Source organism: Schistocerca serialis, chromosome 7 (genome assembly GCF_023864345.2).
Source record: "Schistocerca serialis cubense isolate TAMUIC-IGC-003099 chromosome 7, iqSchSeri2.2, whole genome shotgun sequence".
Taxonomy (NCBI): Eukaryota; Metazoa; Arthropoda; class Insecta; order Orthoptera; family Acrididae; genus Schistocerca; species Schistocerca serialis.
In genome coordinates, this window is record NC_064644.1 from 247,478,508 (window position 1) to 247,500,562 (window position 22,055).

General features: G+C 43.4%; 2 protein-coding genes across 3 annotated transcripts in view; one reads left to right on the top strand and one right to left on the bottom strand.

Moving 5' to 3' along the window:
* LOC126412527 (elongation factor-like GTPase 1) overlaps positions 1-22,055 on the bottom strand; it is a 593,784-nt gene that overhangs the window by 228,977 nt on the left and 342,752 nt on the right. The gene's annotated exons all lie outside the window — the stretch shown is intronic.
* Positions 17,172-22,055, top strand: part of LOC126412529 (uncharacterized) — a 168,772-nt gene continuing 163,888 nt past the window's right edge. Inside the window, exon 1 of the mRNA XM_050082172.1 lies at positions 17,172-17,298. Within this exon, the coding sequence (XP_049938129.1) occupies positions 17,173-17,298 (126 nt within the window). The 5' untranslated portion in view covers position 17,172. The remainder of the gene's footprint in view (positions 17,299-22,055) is intronic.

The following is a 22,055-nucleotide window of genomic DNA, read 5'->3' on the forward strand; positions in this document are numbered from 1 at the left end:
GCCGGGCAAAAGGAGGTTCGACATGATATAGGAGGTATTCCATGACTTTTGTCACCTCAGAGTATTTGCTGCATCTTCTTTTGATGAATGAATTTCGGACAACCGTGTTTAGTGACTGCGCTCTCATCAGTAACATTAACACTGGTATCGCGTGGTGAAGGTACTGATCACGCGTTGCCGCTGCTGTAAGTTAATTAAGACCGGAATCTCATTGGATCAGGTTCAAATGGCTCTGAGCACTATGGGGCTTAACATCTGAGGTCATCAGTCCCCTAGAACTTAGAACTACTTAAACTTAACTAACCTAAAGACATCACACACATCCATGCCCGAGGCAGGATTCGAACCTGCGACCGTAGCAGTCGCGCGGTTCCGGACTGAAGCGCCTAGAACCGCTCGGCCACTGCGGCCGGTCATTGGATCAGGTTTCGGACTGAAGACAACAACAACAGCAGCAATATTTTATCTCGGTTTTCTACGCTCGGTAAGACTCTCTGGTGACTTGGTGTTCACCCGCAGTAAAGAGAAAGTCGCGTGAGTGCGCTCATCTATACTAGCGTGTGATTCACGGCCAGCTTTAGCTTCAGCTTAATGCCGGCCAGCCGCCTCGCATCTGAGGTCTACTCATTTCACGGCTCGTGGAGAGCGTCGCGGCGGGCTGTCAGCCCGTGTATTTAGAGGCACGCGCCGTCGCGCAGCGTTACGGGCTTTCTTATTCACACTGTGTGGAGTCACCTCGCGACGGCGACCTCGCACCGCCTAGCCGGGACGGGGCGGGACGGGGCGTTGGCACGCGAGCACTGCGCTCAGTCGGTCGACGACTCTCCAGGCGTCAGGGTTCTTTATGGCGACTGCTCTGGAGAACTGAATACACGACGCATTGCGGCTTTACGATTCTCGTACTATCAGACGGCCAATCGCTCAGCGCAGCTACTGGTGAAAGGGTACGACGTCCAGTACTGTGTTAACAACGCGTTTGGAATTACATTGAGATTTTCTACATAACCAGATTGAAAATTTGCTGTACGTTATAAGAATTGCTACTGTCGTATAACAAAATAATAAACAAATCTGAGAGATTCCGCAAAGAATTACTCATGAATATTCTTTATGACATAGGGTTTTCTAGAGAATCCACTTTTTAATAAGATACATATTTTTTAATTTTCCACCTACGCATGTCCCAGCAGTATTTTGAAGTCTTCACTGCACTATTACCATTATTATAATTATTATTTCTCAAGTGCAGAGTTGTTTCAAGATCGCAGTCCATACATCACGGACGCGTGGTGTAGCCGCTCGGTCAAGGGCGCCTTGCAATGGTTAGTGCAACTCCCCCTATCGGAGGTTCGAGTCCTCCCTCGGGCATGGGTATCTGTGCGTTGTCCTTAGCATAAGTTACTTTAAGTTAGACTAAGTAGTGTGTAAGCCTAGGGAGCGATGACCTCAGCAGCTTGGTCCCATAGAAACTTACCAAAAATTTCCAAACGTCACGACTGCAATAAAATTACCTTCGAAATACCATTAAATTCTTGTCCTAGAATATATGAAGTCGTTGGAACTTTACCATTCCTTCATTTTGTATTATATGCACCGTAAATCTTACCTGCTCTAAGAAATAAAATATTTCATTCAGCGACGGATATAACAGCTGACCGCAGAACGAAACAAATACGGAATGCAACATATTCCATCGTAAAAGCAATGTATCGTGAAAATGATTATTGCAATATTTTATTCTTATTTACATAGTAAAAAACATTTAACACTAAACTGAGGCGAAGATATATTTTTTCGTGTTACAAGTATTTTATATTTTTTATGACTCAGTATTCATTTACTTTTAATTTCCATTTGACACATATAGAATTTAAATAAAAGTAAAAAAATTGCTACTAAAGAGATTCGAACAAGAGACTCTTCGAATACCAGTCTCTGATTCTTCACACTTTTTTAATTATAAAATTTTATTTAAAAAATACAGTTTCTAAAGTTATTTCTGTTAAGTTTCGCGCCTCATGCCGGTTAGTACTCGTTTCTATCTCAATGGCGGTGTTTTCGATATCGTTAGATTTTATTGCAATACATTAATTCTATTTCGAGATAAAACTCACTGCTATCAGCTACATACTGCACAATGACAGCCTGTATAGTATATTATTGTTTTTAGAAACCAAAGGTTTTTCTTTTTGTAGTGTCTTTTTCAGCATCTAATTTTCTAAAACTGCTCGATATCGTCCATAGTTTTATTCATTTCGGGATTCGAAGCACAATAAAATACACTAACAGAAAAAGAAATAGCAACACCAAAAAATAATTAACGTAGAGTAATGAAATGTCTGGAATACGTTTCTCTTGGTAACATATTTAAGTGATTAACATTGCAAGATCGCAGAAACATCAGGCAATCCATTGCAAATGTGAACTGCCGATACATAAATCACTTATATAACAGCCAGAATGTTGAATGCAAGCATGCAAACGCGCCTGCATCGTGTTGCACACTTGCCGGATGTCAGTTTGTGGGATATAGTTTGATGCCTGTTGTACTTGGTCGGTTAATATAGAGTCGGTTAATGCTACACAACAGCAGTTTGTTGGGGAGCATTATACTGTTGGAAAAGCACCCCCTGGAATGCTGTTCATGAGTGGCAGCACAACAATTCGCGTGACCGGACTGACGTACAATTTTACTGTCAGCGTACGCGGAATAAACACGAGAGCGCTACTTCTGTCATATGAAATCATACCTCAAACCAAAAGTCCAGGTGTAGGTCCAAGGTGTCTAGCTCGCAGACAGGTTATCTGCAGGCCCTCAACTGGCCTCCTAACCGACACACGACCATCACTGCCACCGACGCAGAGCCGGTTTCCATTAGAAAACGCAACAGATCTCCACTACTCACTCCAATGAGCTTTCGCTTGACACCACTGAAGTTGCAAATAGAGTTGTTTGGGAAAAATGGACTGCACACTACGCGGTGTCTGGATCGGAGTTGTCCATTAAGTATTCGATATATAACAGTTCTTTATGTCACTGTGGTGTCAATTACTGCTCAAATTATTGCAGATGCAGAACGATGCGACAGAGCCATATGCCGAACACGATGGTCTTCCCTCTCGATAATGCCACTTGGCCATCCAGAGCTCACTTTTCTTGCGACCGTACACAATAACGACCACCGCTACCATCCATTATGTACACTGGCTAGATTCCTGCTAAACCTTTCTGCAGAATCACAGAAGGAACATCCAGCTACTAGTAGCCTATAACATGACCTCATTCAAACTCAGTGAGATTTTGACAATGCCGTCTTTGTTGCTTTAAAGGTATTCTTGACCAACATTAACTCACCACGTCCAATCTCGAAGGTAATTAACGCTCACGACCTTTACAGTGTGTATTTAGAGCAACCCTGATATGCTACTAGTACCACTGTTATACGACTGGCGCGAAATTTGAACAGAGATCATCTTTCAGATACAGAAACACGCCTACCGACTTTCGTTTATGTCGCACAACTACTTCTTGCTGTAGTGATTTTTTTTTCCGTCAGTGTAGACGCTCATACTTTTCATGATGTTTAGCATTTCTGATGTAGTGGAGACGGGACGTCGCCTACACAGATGCGATCTTTTCTCCTCTGGCTGATATTTGCCATTGTACATAAAAAAGTACATATATCTAAAAATAAAAATATACGAAACAATTTTGACAAAACATTCATTGATTTCGACACAAAATTCATCCACTTCGACTCACCAACTGCTTTTCGACTACACTGTACGTTTACCAGCATTTCAAATTGTAAATGGAACGCCACCATTACGAATTCATTCAACTTTATACATCGGTACATTGTCGAGAGAAAAAAAAAAGATCCACAATACAGTAAAACAAGAAGTTAATAAAAAATAATTACGCAGCAATTATCGCAAATGGAGGGAAAAAAAACAAGATTCACTGACACGATTTCCAGACGCCTACGAGCCCCCGAGCCCTGATTCTTCTACTGTCACCTGATTTTCTAACGGATCATGATAACCCCGTGGATCAAGGAGCGATATAGAGGCACTCACATTAAGACCCAGATGCAAAGGGGATATGGACTTTCTCATTAACGTATCTTTCTTCGCTCGCGGGGATTACAAGTGAGAGTAGTTTACCCATACGGAAGATATTATTATAAATCTTTGGCTCAACCCTGAGCTCCTTTAAGTCGTTGACACTGCTGTACCCCATCCTTTTCAGCAGATATAGCTTACACCATTTCGCGCATTTCTGCTTTTGAATGTTATTCGGGTGTTCACAGCAAGTAACGAACCTACTATAATCAAGTTGTTTTTTTCTTTTAAACCTTATCGGGTTAAGCGTAAAACAATTTATTCTGTTATTTATCCAAGATAAATTTCGTTCCTGTGAACATACCTTCACAGCAGCGAAAAAGCGTAAAATATGCAATCGTCAAAACATGGATGAAACAGGTTTTTCGTTGGTGCCTACGTACAGATGCAAAAGTATATGATCGAGTTCCGGTTGCTGTAAGAACTGTTCAACGTAGCTTCGTTGCACTGTTCTACCACTGCATTCAGCACGCCCACACACGAGATGCATATAGCCAAACTCTTCATGAGTAAATCTATCCATATGCGTCTGTATCAGTGTTGAAGTACCACTAACACTGACGGAAAGACAAATGCCATATCGCACCAAGCTGTTCTGAGTGCCAGCTTGAGGGCGAAGAGCAAAGTGGGCACTACTGTTGTCAACAGGAAGTACTGTGGGTGAATGGAACAGGTTTGCTACAAAGACACACAGGACATACAGTCGACATTTGTACCGTTGCGCAGATTTATTTATTTATTCGTATGGCTCACAAGCAGTTTAAAAGTACACGAAACAATTTTGACAAAGCCTCGGCTCCGAGAGTTTTGGAACCTGTACAGAACATTGGAATGAATGGTCACCCTAACTTAGCGTCATTAGAAGTCTGTTCATGCGCGAGGTTGGGTTATGCCGATAAGGAGAAAATTCCAACCTCTCGTTGACTTGACCTAATAAAAACCACACTCTTTCTTTTGAAAGACGAAATCTCTCTTCAAATTTCCTATCCGCCGTAAACTTCGAAAGCATTTCACTTTTCACAAGTACGCTAATATGGTTGGTGTGGGATTTACGAGTACATGGTGACGATATAACATTTCTTCAACTTCAGTGCCGTCTAAAACATCAAAACGTGCCGCCATCTTATTACAGTACATATTTATTTTATTGTAACCGCGATCAATTCAAGATAGACGAGCCTCCGACCTCGTTCAACTTTAACTGTCATCAGTTCCTTGGTGTAATTTTAGTCAGTGTTCAGGGAGTCGAATTTTGCGCTGAACAGGTTAAGCGCTGGCTAAACCGCGGTCAACTTTTAATCGACGTCGGTGCAGACGGCCCTCAGACGTCAGTATCTGGGATGCTGGTAAACAGCACCGCACTGCCTGTGCTCTCAGCACGGGCCTCGTTGGGAGAAACTGTCGCGAGTCGACAGAGTACACTCGCGGCAGGGCCGCGCCTCCCCCCAGGGCGCCAGGTGACTGTCATTAGCGGCGACGTCATTGCGCTCTCTAGTGCCTGAGTAGCGGGACGCAGGCGTAAGAAAGCGGATGTCTAGTCGCTCAACGGCCCCAGGCCAGCGCTGCCGCTCCAGGCTCCCCCACTGAGCGGGTACTTTGTCCGCAATGGCGATGTAACACGCACATCTATCGCCATTCAACTGGTATGAGCATGCCACAGAACAGCTGGAGCGTATAATCAAACTTTTACCTGCAATCTAGATGTTGTCAGGCAAGAGTGATAACGAATAAAAGAAGTACTATATAAGGGGCATTCACATAAAAACGAGCCGGAGGCATAATTACAGAAACCAGTACCTGTATGTTAGAAGTATTGACCCTGGCTGTTGAGACTCTTGTGCAACTGTGACAAGGCGGTGAATGGCTGTCTCAAAAAATTCCCGGAACTGTGATGTTAACCAGTTCCGCACGTACAGCTGGACATCGTCGTCCAAGGTGAATCGTTTGCCCCTCAGAACCTTTTTAAGGGGACCAAAAATGACCTAGTCACAGGGAGAGAGGTCCGGACTGTATGGAGGGTGGCCGAGAATCTCCCATTTGAATTTCTGCAGGAGTGCCGCGATTTTGTTCGCTGTATGAAGCTTTTCATTGTCGTGGATCAGAATGACCCAACGGGTGACATTGCCTGGTCATTTTGATTTGATCGGTTGGAACGCGGTGGTTAAGGTTTGCTCGTAACGCTAGGCGTTCACTGTTGTCTCGTGCTGCAGGATGTGAATCAGAAGGGGGCCATTTGGTCAAAGAAGAAAGTCAGCATAACCTTTCCCGCACTCGTGCGGGACTGGTTAACATCGCAGTCCCGGGAATTTTATGAGACAGCCATTAACCGCCTTGTGTCGCAGTGGGACAAGTATCTCAACAGCCAGGGTCAATACTTCTAACGTACAGGCACTGGTTTCTGTAATTATGCCTCCAGCTCGTTTCTTTTTGAACGCCCCTTATACATATCTTATTTTTTTTTTTTTTTTTTTTTTGGAGTAATTCATAAAGTGAAGCTAAGGTTTCCAGAGTCCAAAAACATGTAATAAGAATTGTTTTTGATGTGAACTCACCAACGTTCTGCAGAGGCAGTTAAATGCACAAGAGATACTAACTAGGGCTTTTCACTATCTTTATTCCCTAACGAAATTTGTTACAATTAATATATTTCTTTTTCAAACCAACATCTCAGTTCATGGAAATAATGCTGCACTAACAATAAACTCAACACCGATTTAAAGTTATTCATTTAGGTCCACATAGCTGTCCACTGCTCAGGAACACACATTTTCAAACACATGCCAGCAGCCTTAAAAGTTTAACTACTACTAAAGTTCAATGTAACAGGAGCCTAAAGAATTCACTGTTGGCCCACACTTCCTACCTCCCACTGACGAATTTCTTTGCTGAATATATGGGGTGACTCAGCTGCCCCTGGCGATGTCGTTTGATGCAGCCCGCAATTTTATATCTAGCCTTCAAAAACCACACACAAGATTTCCATATTCTCTCACTCGCTAAACTCCAACTATGCGTAGGAAATTTAATGTGATTAAATCTTGCACTGGGCTACGTTTCGCTGGAGACCACGGCTTCCGAGTTAATGAAGAAAAACTTACAAAAGTAACCTTTAAACGAACCTCCGCCACCACACTCATAGCTTATCAGCCAGGATTTATAGTATGTTGTTCGAGGCACCCCCTCCTACCACTATACAAAAATTTGCGACAAGACGTAGTATTCTCGATATTCGACAATTTGTTTCAATAGAGTGAGCTATTACGCCACCAGCACAGTCAGCCTATTTCATCAACATTAATAATTTAAACCTGTCCGTGAGGGTAATGAAAGTGAAACGACTTTTGTAAAGGTTAGGCTAAAACATATTACGTTGACAATTCGATCCAAACTTAACCCTTACAAGCACAATAATTTCGTAGTCGGAAGGACTGACGAATACAACGATTTAATTGTTAACTTCAAGTTGTTAAAATTCAGTGGACTGTTGGGAAAAATTTACATAAACTTCAATTTTACTGTTTTTTAAGTGCTAAATTAAGCTAGTAGCGTAATAAGGTCAATGACGGAAATAATTCTTACAGCAACAGATTTCGTGCAGTGGTAAGAGGAGCGCCATAAGCAACTTACTAGAAATCCTGACCAGTGGGACCGCGTTTGACTGTCACTTTTGTAGGTTTGTCTCAAATAACGCAAAAAATACGGCCTCTTGCGAAAACGTATAAAAGTACAAAATTAAACTACATTAAATTCACTACAAAAAGGCGCTGTTCATTTTTTTTTTTCCGTAGGATTAAGAGTTCGCGCGTAGGTAGCGAGAGAATACACAAATATCGCGCGGCCTTTTTAAAGGCTAAATATATCATTACAGGTTTATATAAAAAGACATCGATAAGGGCAGCTGTATCGCTCTGTATACTATTAATAATATCACATAACGTGCGCGTTACATAAAATCTTACTTCTATTTATCTCCAGTGTAGTAATGTCATCAGTGTAATTAAGTGTTGTAATATTTCCTCTGACGATCGTTGTACAAGTTTCTTGTCAGCACTGAAAATATGTTTAAGATTTTTTTTTATTTGTTCCACATCCATGAGGACCAAAAGCTTAGGATCTACGGAAGGAACATTAGCATATCTACATTGTTTTGTAGATATGTATTATGTATTCCTATTTTATGAGATATTCTATCTACATCCTTGAGGATCTCCTCATAATGAGTCTATAAAACAAGAAGTAAAACTAATCTAATGTATTCACGCCTAATCGAATTTAACCCACTATTTTTTGGTCAAGGTTCGAAAAAACAAGTCGTTTAGACAGAATTTTTGCTAGCAATGGTCATTTTATAAGAGTGATTATTCTCCACAGTGCAAACTCCGCTACAGAGTGAAATATCAATGCAGAAAAAAATTCTCTATGAGTCTGAAAAAGAAGTCACGAGGACTTCACACTGAATATAGACTTCAAGAGCCGCTGTTTTTATAGAAATAGGGAAAATACCACTTGTAATAACCTTGCTTCGTCCATGTACGGCCAACATCACGTGTTTCAAGGGTTTTCATCATCATTCTCAAGTGGATACAATAGTTTCCACACACGGCAAGGAAAAATACAGATCTATATCACAGTACCCACCAGAGGTTGACGGTGAAAAACCGACTATGACCGTCGTGGTGGTTTGATAAAAAGGTGTCCGATGCAGTTACCTAGTTTAACTTCTCATTTAACGTTTTTAAATAACTGTAAAAGAACAGACCGTCGAAGTACAGGAAGAATGCACTTCGGTTTCGTAGGAGTTGACAGAAGTATTTATTGCCTCAGTGCCTCGGAGAATCCAACAGTGCCTTTAATACGTGGTGATCACATCGTGCATCGAAGGGTCGAAAGGTGCGCACAGACGGAAATCTTCGCCTATACTCCACAAGCCACCCTACGGGGGAAATATTATCACTACCCAACGCCCTGCATGTACATGTGGATCAGTGCTGACAGACCTCTTCATGTAGTGAATTTAGAATCCCTTCAATGGATTTACAAAAAGAACTGTCAGCTGTTCTATATACAAGAAGGGTAAATAATAAGTTTCAGATCAGTTCTCCACTGACTGAGATCTGACAATCTTTTCATCAATTGGAAAGCTACGCTCTCGTCATCCGTTATTATAATAGTGAAATGCTATCAAATACGACCATCTCTGGCTACTGTACTGACTTTTCTTTGCTTCCTGTGGTAGGTGTGACTGCGGCGGCAGCCAAGTGTGAACGTAACAAGAGTGAGTTCATCTGAATGAAAGTAACTTTCACTCTGCACGGAAACTGAGCTGATTTCACCTCGGGCAGGGACAATAGATCAGTGTGCCGCAGACTGCACTGAAACCCAGAGCCGCAAATCCGGGATCGATACTCTCTCGTCAATGATGCCAGCGTGTACACAACAGTACAGGCTGACGGGCGCTTACTAGAGCGTACCGACGCTGTAGGAAACGCTCGCTTACAGCGTTGCGGTAGCTGGAGCTCAGGAGGATTGCAGTCCTGTGGAACGTTTCTATTTTCCATATCACATAACAGACTAGTTGGCCATACTCGCCGAGTCAGTCACAATGAAAGGGTGGAAAAAATCGCACAGCTGAACTATTAGACTGGAAATACTTTGCCATATTCCTGTATAACGATAAGGTATATATGACTGCGATTAGTGCAAGAGATAAATGGGACTACAACTTCGTCGGGAACTGAAATATAAACAATAACGAAGGTGGACTCCATACCGGGAGATAATCGACATGTGCAAATGACCTTCAATGGGACCACGACGTCCTCGTTCAAAAATCGTCTTCAATAGTGAATCACGTACTGACTTCAAAACCACAAGATGTTTTATATTTAACACTGTTTCGATACATAAAACGCATTTTCTCGTATCGTGACAGCCAAACATTAAATCCTTCACTCGACATTATTCGCCCAGTGAACTTTTTGTTGCGAGTCACGGCTAATATGTGAATCAACGCCTCTACGCTGCACTCATTAGGGAGCGGCGGGATTCAAAAAATGTTCAGATGTGTGTGAACTCCTAAGGGACCAAACACCTGAGGTCATCGGTCCCTAGACTTACACACTACTTATATCTTATATTAAGTTATGCTGAGAACAACACACACACACACACACACACACACACACACACACCCATGTCCGAAGGACGACTCGAACCACCGGCGGGAGGGGCCGCGCAATCCATGCCATGGCGTCTCTAACCACGTGGCCACTCCGCGCGGCGCGGGATTCAACCTGCGATAATCATCGACATATTGATTTCCGAATGCCAGGATCTTTCCATCACTAAGACTGTGGCCAAATCTTTCAGCTATGTTTTATTTATGTTGGGGACTCAAACCATTTAGTCAACATCGCACATGAAATCTTTATTTCGATTGATTCCTAGCCGTCTTCAGACCATAAAATATTCTTGATTCGTGTTGGTGCCATTACGGCTTCACACAGTATTTAAACCTTTCTTAAAATGACAACATCCATGCATGATATAATTAATAACAGCTTTTCATCATTCGTGACCAGAATAATTGAATGATGATCATAAAACAAAAGCGTTATGCCGTTACAACGTAGTAACTGACAAAATCAGTGTTTCAATCATTTCGTAGCAGAGATCATCACATATATGTTTTGGCAACCGATGCCCATTAAAACATACATATGATGATCTCTGTTACGAAATACTGTAATACTGATTGTGTAAGTTACTAAATTGTAACGGCATATCGTCTTTGTTTTATGACCATCGTTCAATTACTCTAGCACGAATGATAAAAAGCTGTTTTTAATTATGTCCTGTATGGATGTAGTAAGTGTGTGAAAGATTTTGAGGCTGTGTGAAGCGTAATGGCACCAAAACGAATTAAGAATGTTTTATGATCTGAAGGTGGCTAGACCGTTAGCCGAAACTAGTAATCGATAGAAACAAAGAATATTTCAAGTGTGATCTTGACTGTGTGGTTTTTCAGTCCCTAACACAAATAAAAAATTTACAACAGACCGCGTATCTCCTGGGTGACAATGTCAACAAATTTTTCTTTCATCTATGTTTGTCTAAATTACTTCTCTGTCTCTGATGACTCGGATGTCGATGACTTGGGACACTCAAAAAGAAGGATAACAAATTCATTAAACCATTCCACGTAAATTGTATGAACTGATGGTCTCATAAGACAGTGCAGTGGTTTGTCGACTGGAAAATTAAACCGGATATGTTTTTGGTCGAAACGCTTTGAACAATAGGTTGGTTGGTTGGTTTGGGGAAGGAGACCAGACAGCGTGGTCATCGGTCTCATCGGATTAGGGAAGGATTGGGAAGGAAGTCGGCCGTGCCCTTTCGGAGGAACCATCCCGGCATTTGCCTGGAGTGATTTAGGGAAATCACGGAAAACCTAAATCAGGATGGCCGGACGCGGGATTGAACCGTCATCCTCCCGAATGCGAGTCCAGTGTCGAACCACTGCGCCACCCCGCTCGGTGCTTTGAACAATAAGTGAAGTATTTTCTATTACTTGAGAGCCTAACTAATTTAGTGAGTTTGTTATCCCTCTCTCTCTCTCTCTCTCTCTCTCTCTCTCTCTATCTCTCTCTCTCTCTCTCTCTCTCTCTCTCTCTCTCTCTCTGTGTGTGTGTGTGTGTGTGTGTGTGTGTGTGTGTGTGTGTGTGTCCGAGATCATCGACATCTTTGTTGTTAGGGACTGAGAAATCACACTCACTTAGACATATGTGAATGAAGGAGTTGACCACAGTCTGTCAGTGTTTATACATTTCTTTCTCTTTTTAAATGTCTCCATGCCACTTAATTTCACAAATCTCCTACATCCTCTAACGGAAAAGTGCTTTTGGTGAATTTTCACAATCCGCACAAATATTGCAAGACGCTATTCACAGATCATTAGCGTCGATTAAATTAAAACAGTGAAGGAGATTGTAAATCTATGCAAGCCCAAGTAAAGAGCCGACATTTCAGAGATTGCTTAAAGAATTATTGGAACATGGTTCGGACCGTTAGAGTAGTGTTCGTGTTTCACCCGCCTCTCTAAGTCTCTGCAGATGCCGAAATCCGTATCGGTTCGCGGCAAACAAACTGTGACTACATCATCATGTGGGTAAATAAAAGTGTCATTTTTACAACGGCGCCAGACAATGTTCTATGGTAAAAATGATGTTATGTTTTTTTCTGTCCGCAATTTAAGTAGAAACTCTACACTGCGAATACTGGCCAAACACTGAATTTAAAACAGAGCAAAAAATAAATCGCTAGGATATTGGACGTTGAAATATCGGAAATACGATGGATGAAAAACTCGATTCCCATAAACACGGTGCGTCAAAAACTGTTATCTGTCAGCACAGTGTCTCTCTCCGAACAATGGAACGTGTACGAGTGGGCTCAAAATTGTGGACTGCCATCCAGCCGTACAACATCTCATGATCCAATACACACATTCTCTTTGTGCAGATTTTATTAAGACGATTATAGCACTGCGTGTATAAAGTCGTGATACTTCGTCCTTAATATATCAAATAAAAATCCTTAATATATCAAATACAAACTCATTCCCATTTTGAAAACGGGCCTCAATTAACCAGTTTCTTTTCGCTCTATTTCCGTAGTCAGTCTTAAACATCACGTATCATGTTCCTACAAATCTGGAAAACATGTAATAAAATTACCGTGAATCAGAAACGAAAGAAGAACTCAAATATACGGACACACAAAAGACGCTTTTTCCCTTCACTTCGGATGACAAGACCTCGTCCGGCCTCTTTCAATTATTGGTCCTCTATAACGAGGCAACCTAACGCGGTTAAACCAGCCTAACAGCCATGGTGCTTCTTCGTTGCGCCTGGCGTAGATAAGGAGAAACTACGATATATTGTTCTTATATCCAAAAATATTAAAGCAATGCAGCGACTGCTTAAAGGCAGCTTCGTTCTAGTATTTCCCACATGTTTTTAAAAATGTTTCAGCTGCGTGCGGCAGGTACCCATCGCAACATCAGTGACACAGTCGTAATTTGGACAAATTGGCCCAGGATAAGAATAGTGAAACAAGCACAAAATTAAGTGTGATCAATCAAAAATTGCATCTCTGCTTGTTCTAACTGCGTCCATGACACTGAGGTCACTAAAATCAGAAGGGGTAGAAACAGTCCTTAGTGAGGCCCCTAAATTCAAAATCCACAACAGCAATCCCTACTTGTATGGGGAAGCGGGAGCTTGAAGCTGAGGGGTTACACGGAAATACACTCCTGGAAATGGAAAAAAGAACACATTGACACCGGTGTGTCAGACCCACCATACTTGCTCCGGACACTGCGAGAGGGCTGTACAAGCAATGATCACACGCACGGCACAGCGGACACACCAGGAATCGCGGTGTTGGCCGTCGAATGGCGCTAGCTGCGCAGCATTTGTGCACCGCCGCCGTCAGTGTCAGCCAGTTTGCCGTGGCATACGGAGCTCCATCGCAGTCTTTAACACTGGTAGCATGCCGCGACAGCGTGGACGTGAACCGTATGTGCAGTTGACGGACTTTGAGCGAGGGCGTATAGTGGGCATGCGGGAGGCCGGGTGGACGTACCGCCGAATTGCTCAACACGTGGGGCGTGAGGTCTCCACAGTACATCGATGTTGTCGCCAGTGGTCGGCGGAAGGTGCACGTGCCCGTCGACCTGGGACCGGACCGCAGCGACGCACGGATGCACGCCAAGACCGTAGGATCCTACGCAGTGCCGTAGGGGACCGCACCGACACTTCCCAGCAAATTAGGGACACTGTTGCTCCTGGGGTATCGGCGAGGACCATTCGCAACCGTCTCCATGAAGCTGGGCTACGGTCCCGCACACCGTTAGGCCGTCTTCCGCTCACGCCCCAACATCGTGCAGCCCGCCTCCAGTGGTGTCGCGACAGGCGTGAATGGAGGGACGAATGGAGACGTGTCGTCTTCAGCGATGAGAGTCGCTTCTGCCTTGGTGCCAATGATGGTCGTATGCGTGTTTGGCGCCGTGCAGGTGAGCGCCACAATCAGGACTGCATACGACCGAGGCACACAGGGCCAACACCCGGCATCATGGTGTGGGGAGCGATCTCCTACACTGGCCGTACACCACTGGTGATCGTCGAGGGGACACTGAATAGTGCACGGTACATCCAAACCGTCATCGAACCCATCGTTCTACCATTCCTAGACCGGCAAGGGAACTTGCTGTTCCAACAGGACAATGCACGTCCGCATGTATCCCGTGCCACCCAACGTGCTCTAGAAGGTGTAAGTCAACTACCCTGGCCAGCAAGATCTCCAGATCTGTCCCCCATTGAGCATGTTTGGGACTGGATGAAGCGTCGTCTCACGCGGTCTGCACGTCCAGCACGAACGCTGGTCCAACTGGGGCGCCAGGTGGAAATGGCACGGCAAGCCGTTCCACAGGACTACATCCAGCATCTCTACGATCGTCTCCATGGGAGAATAGCAGCCTGCATTGCTGCGAAAGGTGGATATACACTGTACTTAGGTTAGGTTAGTGTTGTTTTAACGTCCCGTCGACAACGAGGTCATTAGAGACGGAGCGCAAGCTCGGGTTAGGGAAGGATGGGGAAGGAAATCGGCCGTGCCCTTTCAAAGGAACCATCCCGGCATTTGCCTGAAACGATTTAGGGAAATCACGGAAAACCTAAATCAGGATGGCTGGAGACGGGATTGAACCGTCGTGCCGACATTATGCATGCTCTGTTGCCTGTGTCTATGTGCCTGTGGTTCTGTCAGTGTGATCATGTGATGTATCTGACCCCAGGAATGTGTCAATAAAGTTTCCCCTTCCTGGGACAATGAATTCACGGTGTTCTTATTTCAATTTCCAGGAGTGTACATTCGCTGTTCATAGCGAGTTGATCACTCAAACCAAAGGCATATTATATTCATGACGTCAATTACAAATTGACTACAAAGTGATCACAACGGCAGTCGCAGCATTCATTTGCTCCTTAACTTGATGGCCTAGAGTGCTTATTCCATTATTTTTATTGAGGACCAGCGAATATTCACAAAAAGGATAGCCGAGGTACTCGCCAATTCCTGGACGCGTATTGGTGTAATTTTTAAGAATTACCTAGACATAAGGAAGCTTTCATCGAAATTGCTGCGGAAATCTCTCAACAAAGGTCACAAGAAGGCACGAATTGAGACATCCAGAGCGCTTTTGGTCCATTTTGACGATGGAAGGGACTTTATGACTAGATTAGCGACTCAGAATGAAGCAAAACTCCAAGTTATTATCGCGAAAGCGAGGAATATTCAAGGGAATAGCGCCTCAGTACGAACCACGCGATCGAAGAAATTAAGCACCCTAAAATCATCAAAAAAAGCCGCATGGCGTAAGTCTTCTGGTACAAAGACGATGTCTTATTGGTCTGGGCTCTAGCGTAACCGGAGGCTACTCGATTATCTGAATGTGGCAGTAGGAAGCTGATGAAGCGGATCCCTTTGCTGCAGGACAAGGCATCTTCCCGTACGATGCAAGTAGTGGCTGCCAAACTGAAGACCCTATATTTTTAGTTGTTCGGCTATCCCCCATGTTTGCCTAACGTGAGTCCTTCGGCCTACCGTCTGTTTCCAAACTTGAATTCCAAACAATGTGAGCATCGCGCAAAGGCAGGTTTGCCATAGCGACATTTCTTCGTAAGAATATGACTCGGCAAAGAAACGTCGTTAACATTGCTGAAGACTACACGCGCTGGCAATAATTTCTCAGCAAACATTGCATAACGGACTACTTCACCGAAAAGTGGCGCTTATAATTTATTATGAATCTAAATACACCATAGGAATTTCACCGAAAACAATTTCAAATAATGTTTCCAATCATTTACTTTAAATTCATTCACCATGGAATTAGTTTTCGAATAAGGACAACGTTATTTTAATACACATTGGAAAACATTCGTGTATTAATCTGTTAGAAACATGGGTAGATAAACTAAAAACAAAAATAAAGTAATATTTGTAAGTCGTATCTGTTCTTCGGACATGCCCGAAAGAACAGCCAACACTTTTATCCAGCAGCCACTTCGAATTAAGACGCAAAGGAATTACAGACAATGGTTGCGAGTGGGCACTGATTTAAATCAAATGGTGTCTGTTCTTTCGAACATGTCCGAAAGAACACACACGAGGCGAGGACGGAGAATTATCTCTTCTGTGCGGATGCACACCAAGCTCGAACTCTTACGGGAATCAGCTAAATGCGGCTAGTAATGAGGATAACGTGGAAGGGGCACTACGATAGTAGAGCGTGGGTAAGTTGAGAATTTGGGTCTGACGGGAGGCGTACTGGGGTAGTACGTGCAGTTGCGACGACCACTGTGTCTGCATAGCTTAGTGGTCCGAGCACGTGCGTGGTAAGCAGGAGACGCGGGTCCGACTTACAGCCCGGAACAAATATTCAACTTTTAGCGTTGATTTAAATCAATGCCTACTCGCAGGCCAATGTCTGTAATTCATCTGTGTCTCCAATAAAAATAATAATCGGGTTCCGAACGGGGGGTGCAGAAATGTGAGGCCGCGACGTTATCCACCGTCACCGATTCGGTTGAACCATTTACTCCCTCAAAGGCACGCAAACTACCTCGAAAACTTTGAATATGTTTTCACGGACACTGTCGAGTATATACGGGTAAGCTGAGACACGTGTTCGCTTATTTTGACTCCTCTTCCACTGAGCGAAGTGTCTGGGAAATCGAGTTAGGGCACCTGCTGCGTTCTTCTCTCAAGTGGTAGAGTGGAAGGAAGAGTTTATACGGACAGCTGTATCACGACTAGCAGTTTGTAATTCAGCGGCGACATCCATAAGACACTGGGCGGCGGCGGCGGCCTAGAAAGGCGTGCCGCGTGTATTTTGTGAGGCGCAGCGGCGGCGGCGGCGGCAGAGGCCGCCCCTGGTGGGGGAGGAGCGGCGGCCAGCGCGGAGGCCGTAGTCTACGCGAGGACATGGCCACGACCGGCAGCTCTGGCCGCTGCCGCTGCCCCCGGCCGCTGCCGCTGCTTCTGTCGCTCCTGCTGGCGCTCGCCGACCTCTGCGGCGCGCTGGCCGCCAGAGCCAACTCCACTGCCCAGGTAAGCGCGGGCTTTCAAAATAAAGGCAACTCGTCGGCCAGCAACTGTGCGTAGTCGACGTAGCCACCAGCGAAGTATTTGTGCACTAAGGCCACTAATAAAAAATGACGGACAGTGTCTCAAGGACTGAGACAGATTAGGTAATACACCAAATAAATCTTTTACATTATTTTAACTCCAGTGCGCGTTCCGAAGCTCGTCCCAACATCAGAGCTGACAAGTTCGGAAAGAAGATACCAACTTAACAACTGAAAATGCTATATTCTCTTTTCTCTGTGAGGTATTGGATAGGTTAAACAAAAGGTTTCGAGCGATAGGGATATTTTTTTGATTTTACTAAGGCGTTTGATTGTGTTGATCACAAAATATTCCTCCAGAAGTTGGACCATTTCGGAATACGTGGAGCAGCACACAACTGGTTCACTTCTTACTTTACCAAGAGGCAACAAAAGGTCACTATTCACAGTGTTGAGAATAGCTGTGATGTGGGGTTTGAGTGGGGTATGGTAAAATGGCGGGCGCCCCCAGGGATCAGTGTTGGGGCCACTCCTGTATCTTATGTATATAAATGACATGTCCTCTAGTGTCACGGGTAACTCTAAAATATTTCTGTTTGCTGATGACACTATCTTGGTAGTAAAGTATGTTGTGTGCAACATTGGCTCGGTAGTGCAGTTCATGACATGACATAAGTTCATGGTTTGTAGAAAAGAAACTAACGCTAAATCACAATAAAACTCAGTTTTTACAGTTTCTAACACACAGTTCAACAAACCCGACGTTTTAATTTCACAGAATGGGCATATGAAACTAAACAGTTCAAATTTCTAGGTGTTCAGATACATAGTAAACTGTCATGGAAAGCTCACAATCAGGATCTTGTTCAAAGACTTAATGCTGCCATTTTTACAATTCGAATGGTATCTTAAGTGAGTGGTCGTTCATCACGAAAATGAGTCTACTTTGCTTATTTTCATTCGCTTATATCGTATGGTAATATATTTTGGGGTAACTCTTCCCACTCTGAAAGGATATTTTTGACTCAGAAACGGGCGGTTCGGGCAATAAGTGAGATAAGTTCGCCAACCTCTTGTCGACTCCTGTTCACGAGTCTGGGTATTTTGACATTGGTCTCTCAATATGTATATTCCTGACTGTCATTTCTTGTTAACAATATTAGCTTATTCCCGAGAATAAGCAGCTTTCACTCAATTAATACTCGGCAGAAATCAAATCTGCATTTGGATCGCACTTCCCTAACTCTTGTGCAGAAAGGTATGCAGTACACTTCTGCATCCATTTTCAATAAGCTACCACTAGAATTCAAAAATCTTAGCAGTAGTCCACTCGCTTTCAAATCGTAACTGAAGAGTCTCCTCGTGCGTCATTCCTTCTATTCTGTCGAGGAGTTCCTTGAAAAATTAAGCTGATTCTTGTTGTATTGTTGATTGCGTTTACTTAAACTAATGGCTTGACTTTTGTCGGGTTCATAAACATTTTAGTTTTACCTGTTATTTCTTCTATGTTGTTATCTCATGTACTAACACGTTCCATGACCTTGCAGATTTGCTCCTCAATTTGGTCCTACGGATCTTGACGTGTAGATAAATAAATAAAAGTAACCGGGACAATAAATGGGGAGCTGAGTCCGGGAGCCCTCCAACTCACTTTTTTTAAATTGACAACAAAATTCTAATTGTAACGCTTGAAAAGTAAATATTTAAGCGCGAAAGAGACTAAAGAAAGTGGGAGAGTTAATTTAAATGCTACTCCGTTGGTTTACACTCTACTGTGACGTCACAGCGTTAACATCAGTACGCCAAATCGCAATATAACTGCAAGCTTACGCACCCACAGTAGTGAAGTTAGCGCGGCACCATTGTATTGGAGAAGTGCCTGTGTATGTTATACAGATGATGTGATAAACAGATGATGAAAAGGTATTGCTTTACTTCTGAAACATACTGCTTTACAAAATAATGCGCCGAAAAAGATTTTTTTGTCACACTACTAAAATAAATCAAGTAACGAATTCCGTAATTTTAGCAGCAGCTCCCGTACGACCGTAATTTTAGCCTAAACATCGTGATGATTACGGACAAATCGTAATACCTGACATGTCTGCGTCAACATAGTCACCATCAGGTGGATTTTGATGTTATCAGCCCACGTACTGTGCTAGTGACATGCTCATGCGTCGTCCACTTGAGAGATAGCTATGTGACAACGAGGTAATGTGTCGTCTTGCTCTTCTGAAGAAACGATTTACAGACTGAAAGGTGTTTCATAAATTGCTGCATCAATACTAAAGCGCCAGACTATGGATCCAAGGTCTCTAGTTCAGTCCCCGGTCCAGTCCTACGGTTTTCGTCTGTTATTTATTACTTCTGTCACATCTGACCAAGTCAGTTAATGTGAAGGATTCCGATTTCCACCGTGGTTCAGAAGCCACGGTAAACTTTAGCCCCCCCCCCCCCCCCCCAGTGACTGGATCGTAGGTGGGTAAGTCAATTGCAGATCGGAGGTACGCAGCGTCATACCACCCCCATGCTGACAAAGAAAACATGGCAAGTGCCACAACCCGATTTCCCAGAAACTTCACTCAGTGGAAGAGGGCTCAAAGTAAGCGCAGAAGTGTCTCGGTTTATCCATAGATACTCGACCGTTTCTGAGAAAACGACAGTCAAAGTTTTTGAGGTGCTTCATATCCCGTTGAGCACGTAACTACCTCAGTGGAAGCGCTCGTACAGTTGCTGATGTCGTGGCTTAGCACTTTGTGCCCCGTATTCGAAACCCGATTATTGTTTTCATTTTATTTTTCTCTTTGTTTTTTATCTACCCATTTCCGTAGAAACTTACTGTACGAATTTTTCCTATCAAGAGATACAAGGCCGTCATATTAATTGCAAGATTACAACTGGTTTCACAATAAATGTCATACATCTTTTGTATACTGTGTGTGTGAGTGGTCCACTACTGTCTGTTCGCTTTGACAACTGATTCGGGAACGATGTGTCTCCCTTACGGATTCCCTCAAAACGACAAAACCAGCTGGGTAGATCAGAATAGATTGAATTCAAAACCCTCCTTGCAGGCTGCAGGAATAAGTGGATATACCTGCTAGCAGATCGATATCCATTTCTCGGGAACAGGTACGCAACACCACCAATATTACTGACACGATGCACAACAGGAATTTGACTAAAACCAGTTTAAAATAATTAATTATTGTTTCACACATTTGTGTAGTAACATGGGTTGGTAGACGAAAAAAATAAATAAAATGAAAGCAATAATCGGGTTTCAAACGCAGGGCGCAAAAATTTGAAACCTCGATGTTAGCCACTGTGCCAACGCTTCGACTTACGTGATTACGTGCTGAACGACATATACAGTCCTCAAAAACATTGAATGTCGTTTTCTCAGAAACGGTCGAATATTTACGATTAAGCCAAGACACGTGTCCGTTTATTCTGACCCCTCTTCCATTGGGCGAAGTTTCTGGGAAGTCAGGTTATGGCACTTGCTGTGTTCTCCTCGTCATGATGATTTATGGCCACTTCACCCTTTTTTTTTTTTTTTACATTTTGTGCAGGTTATTATATCGCACCGCAAGTGGTTGTCAATACACATTTCAAAATCACAAGATTCTGCAAGTCTTATAATGTAAAGATGTTAGCTGTTACAAAGATTCTGAGCACTTTGGAGCGATGCTTCAAACATACTGAGATCTATTAATGATAGGGAATTCTTAGTTCTATATATTATACTACTAATAAACTAATTATTTTTATTTTAAAACACAACGAAAATATGATACGAATCAGTACTATTGATCTGTAGATTTTGACAGGTCTACTTTACTGCATCGTGTACTTACATTAATATTAAATTTAATATATATTAAGACTTCCTGGCAGATTAAAACTGTGTGCCGGACCGAGACTCGAACACGGAACCTTTGCCTTTCGCGGGCAAGTGCTCTACCAACTGAGCTACCCAAGCACGACCCACGCCCTGTCCTCGTGCTTGGGTAGCTCAGTTGGTAGAGCACTTGCCCGCGAAAGGCAAAGGTCCCGAGTTCGAGTCTCGGTCCGGCACACAGTTTTAATCTGCCAGGAAGTTTCGTATCAGCGCACACTCCGCTGTAGAGTGAAAATTTCATTCTTTAATATATATTGTTTGCAGTTAACTGGTATGACACTGCTAAAATTGGGACACTTTCAAACACCCTGACAACATTTGATTCAGTTTATCATATAGTGCATTTTGGCTGTTCTGTTTATTCTCTACGATAATCTCAAGCTCTTCGTTAAGGACCATCTTATGGTCTTTCTGTAATTTGAGCAGCACTTCGGTGATACTGGTAATGTGCTCAAACGTATGTGCAGTGTCTGTCATGCGTATCGTGTGGACAGCTTCAAATGGTTCACATGGCTCTGAGCACTATGGGATTTAACATCTGAGGTCATCAGTCCCCTAACTAACCTAAGGACATCACACACATCCATGCCCGAGGCAGGATTCGAACCTGCGACCGTAGCAACAGTGCGGTTTCGGACTGAAGCGCCTAGAACCGCTCGGCCACCGCGGCCGGCGACAGCTTCAAGATACATGCAGTAATGTGAGGACACATTGCAGTGCTGTAAATAACGCTAATCATTTCTTCACTGCTGCAAGAAAACAAACACATAATCTTCTTGCCACAGAAATGTCTGCCAATTACACGATACACGTGGTCACCACAAGTACACTCT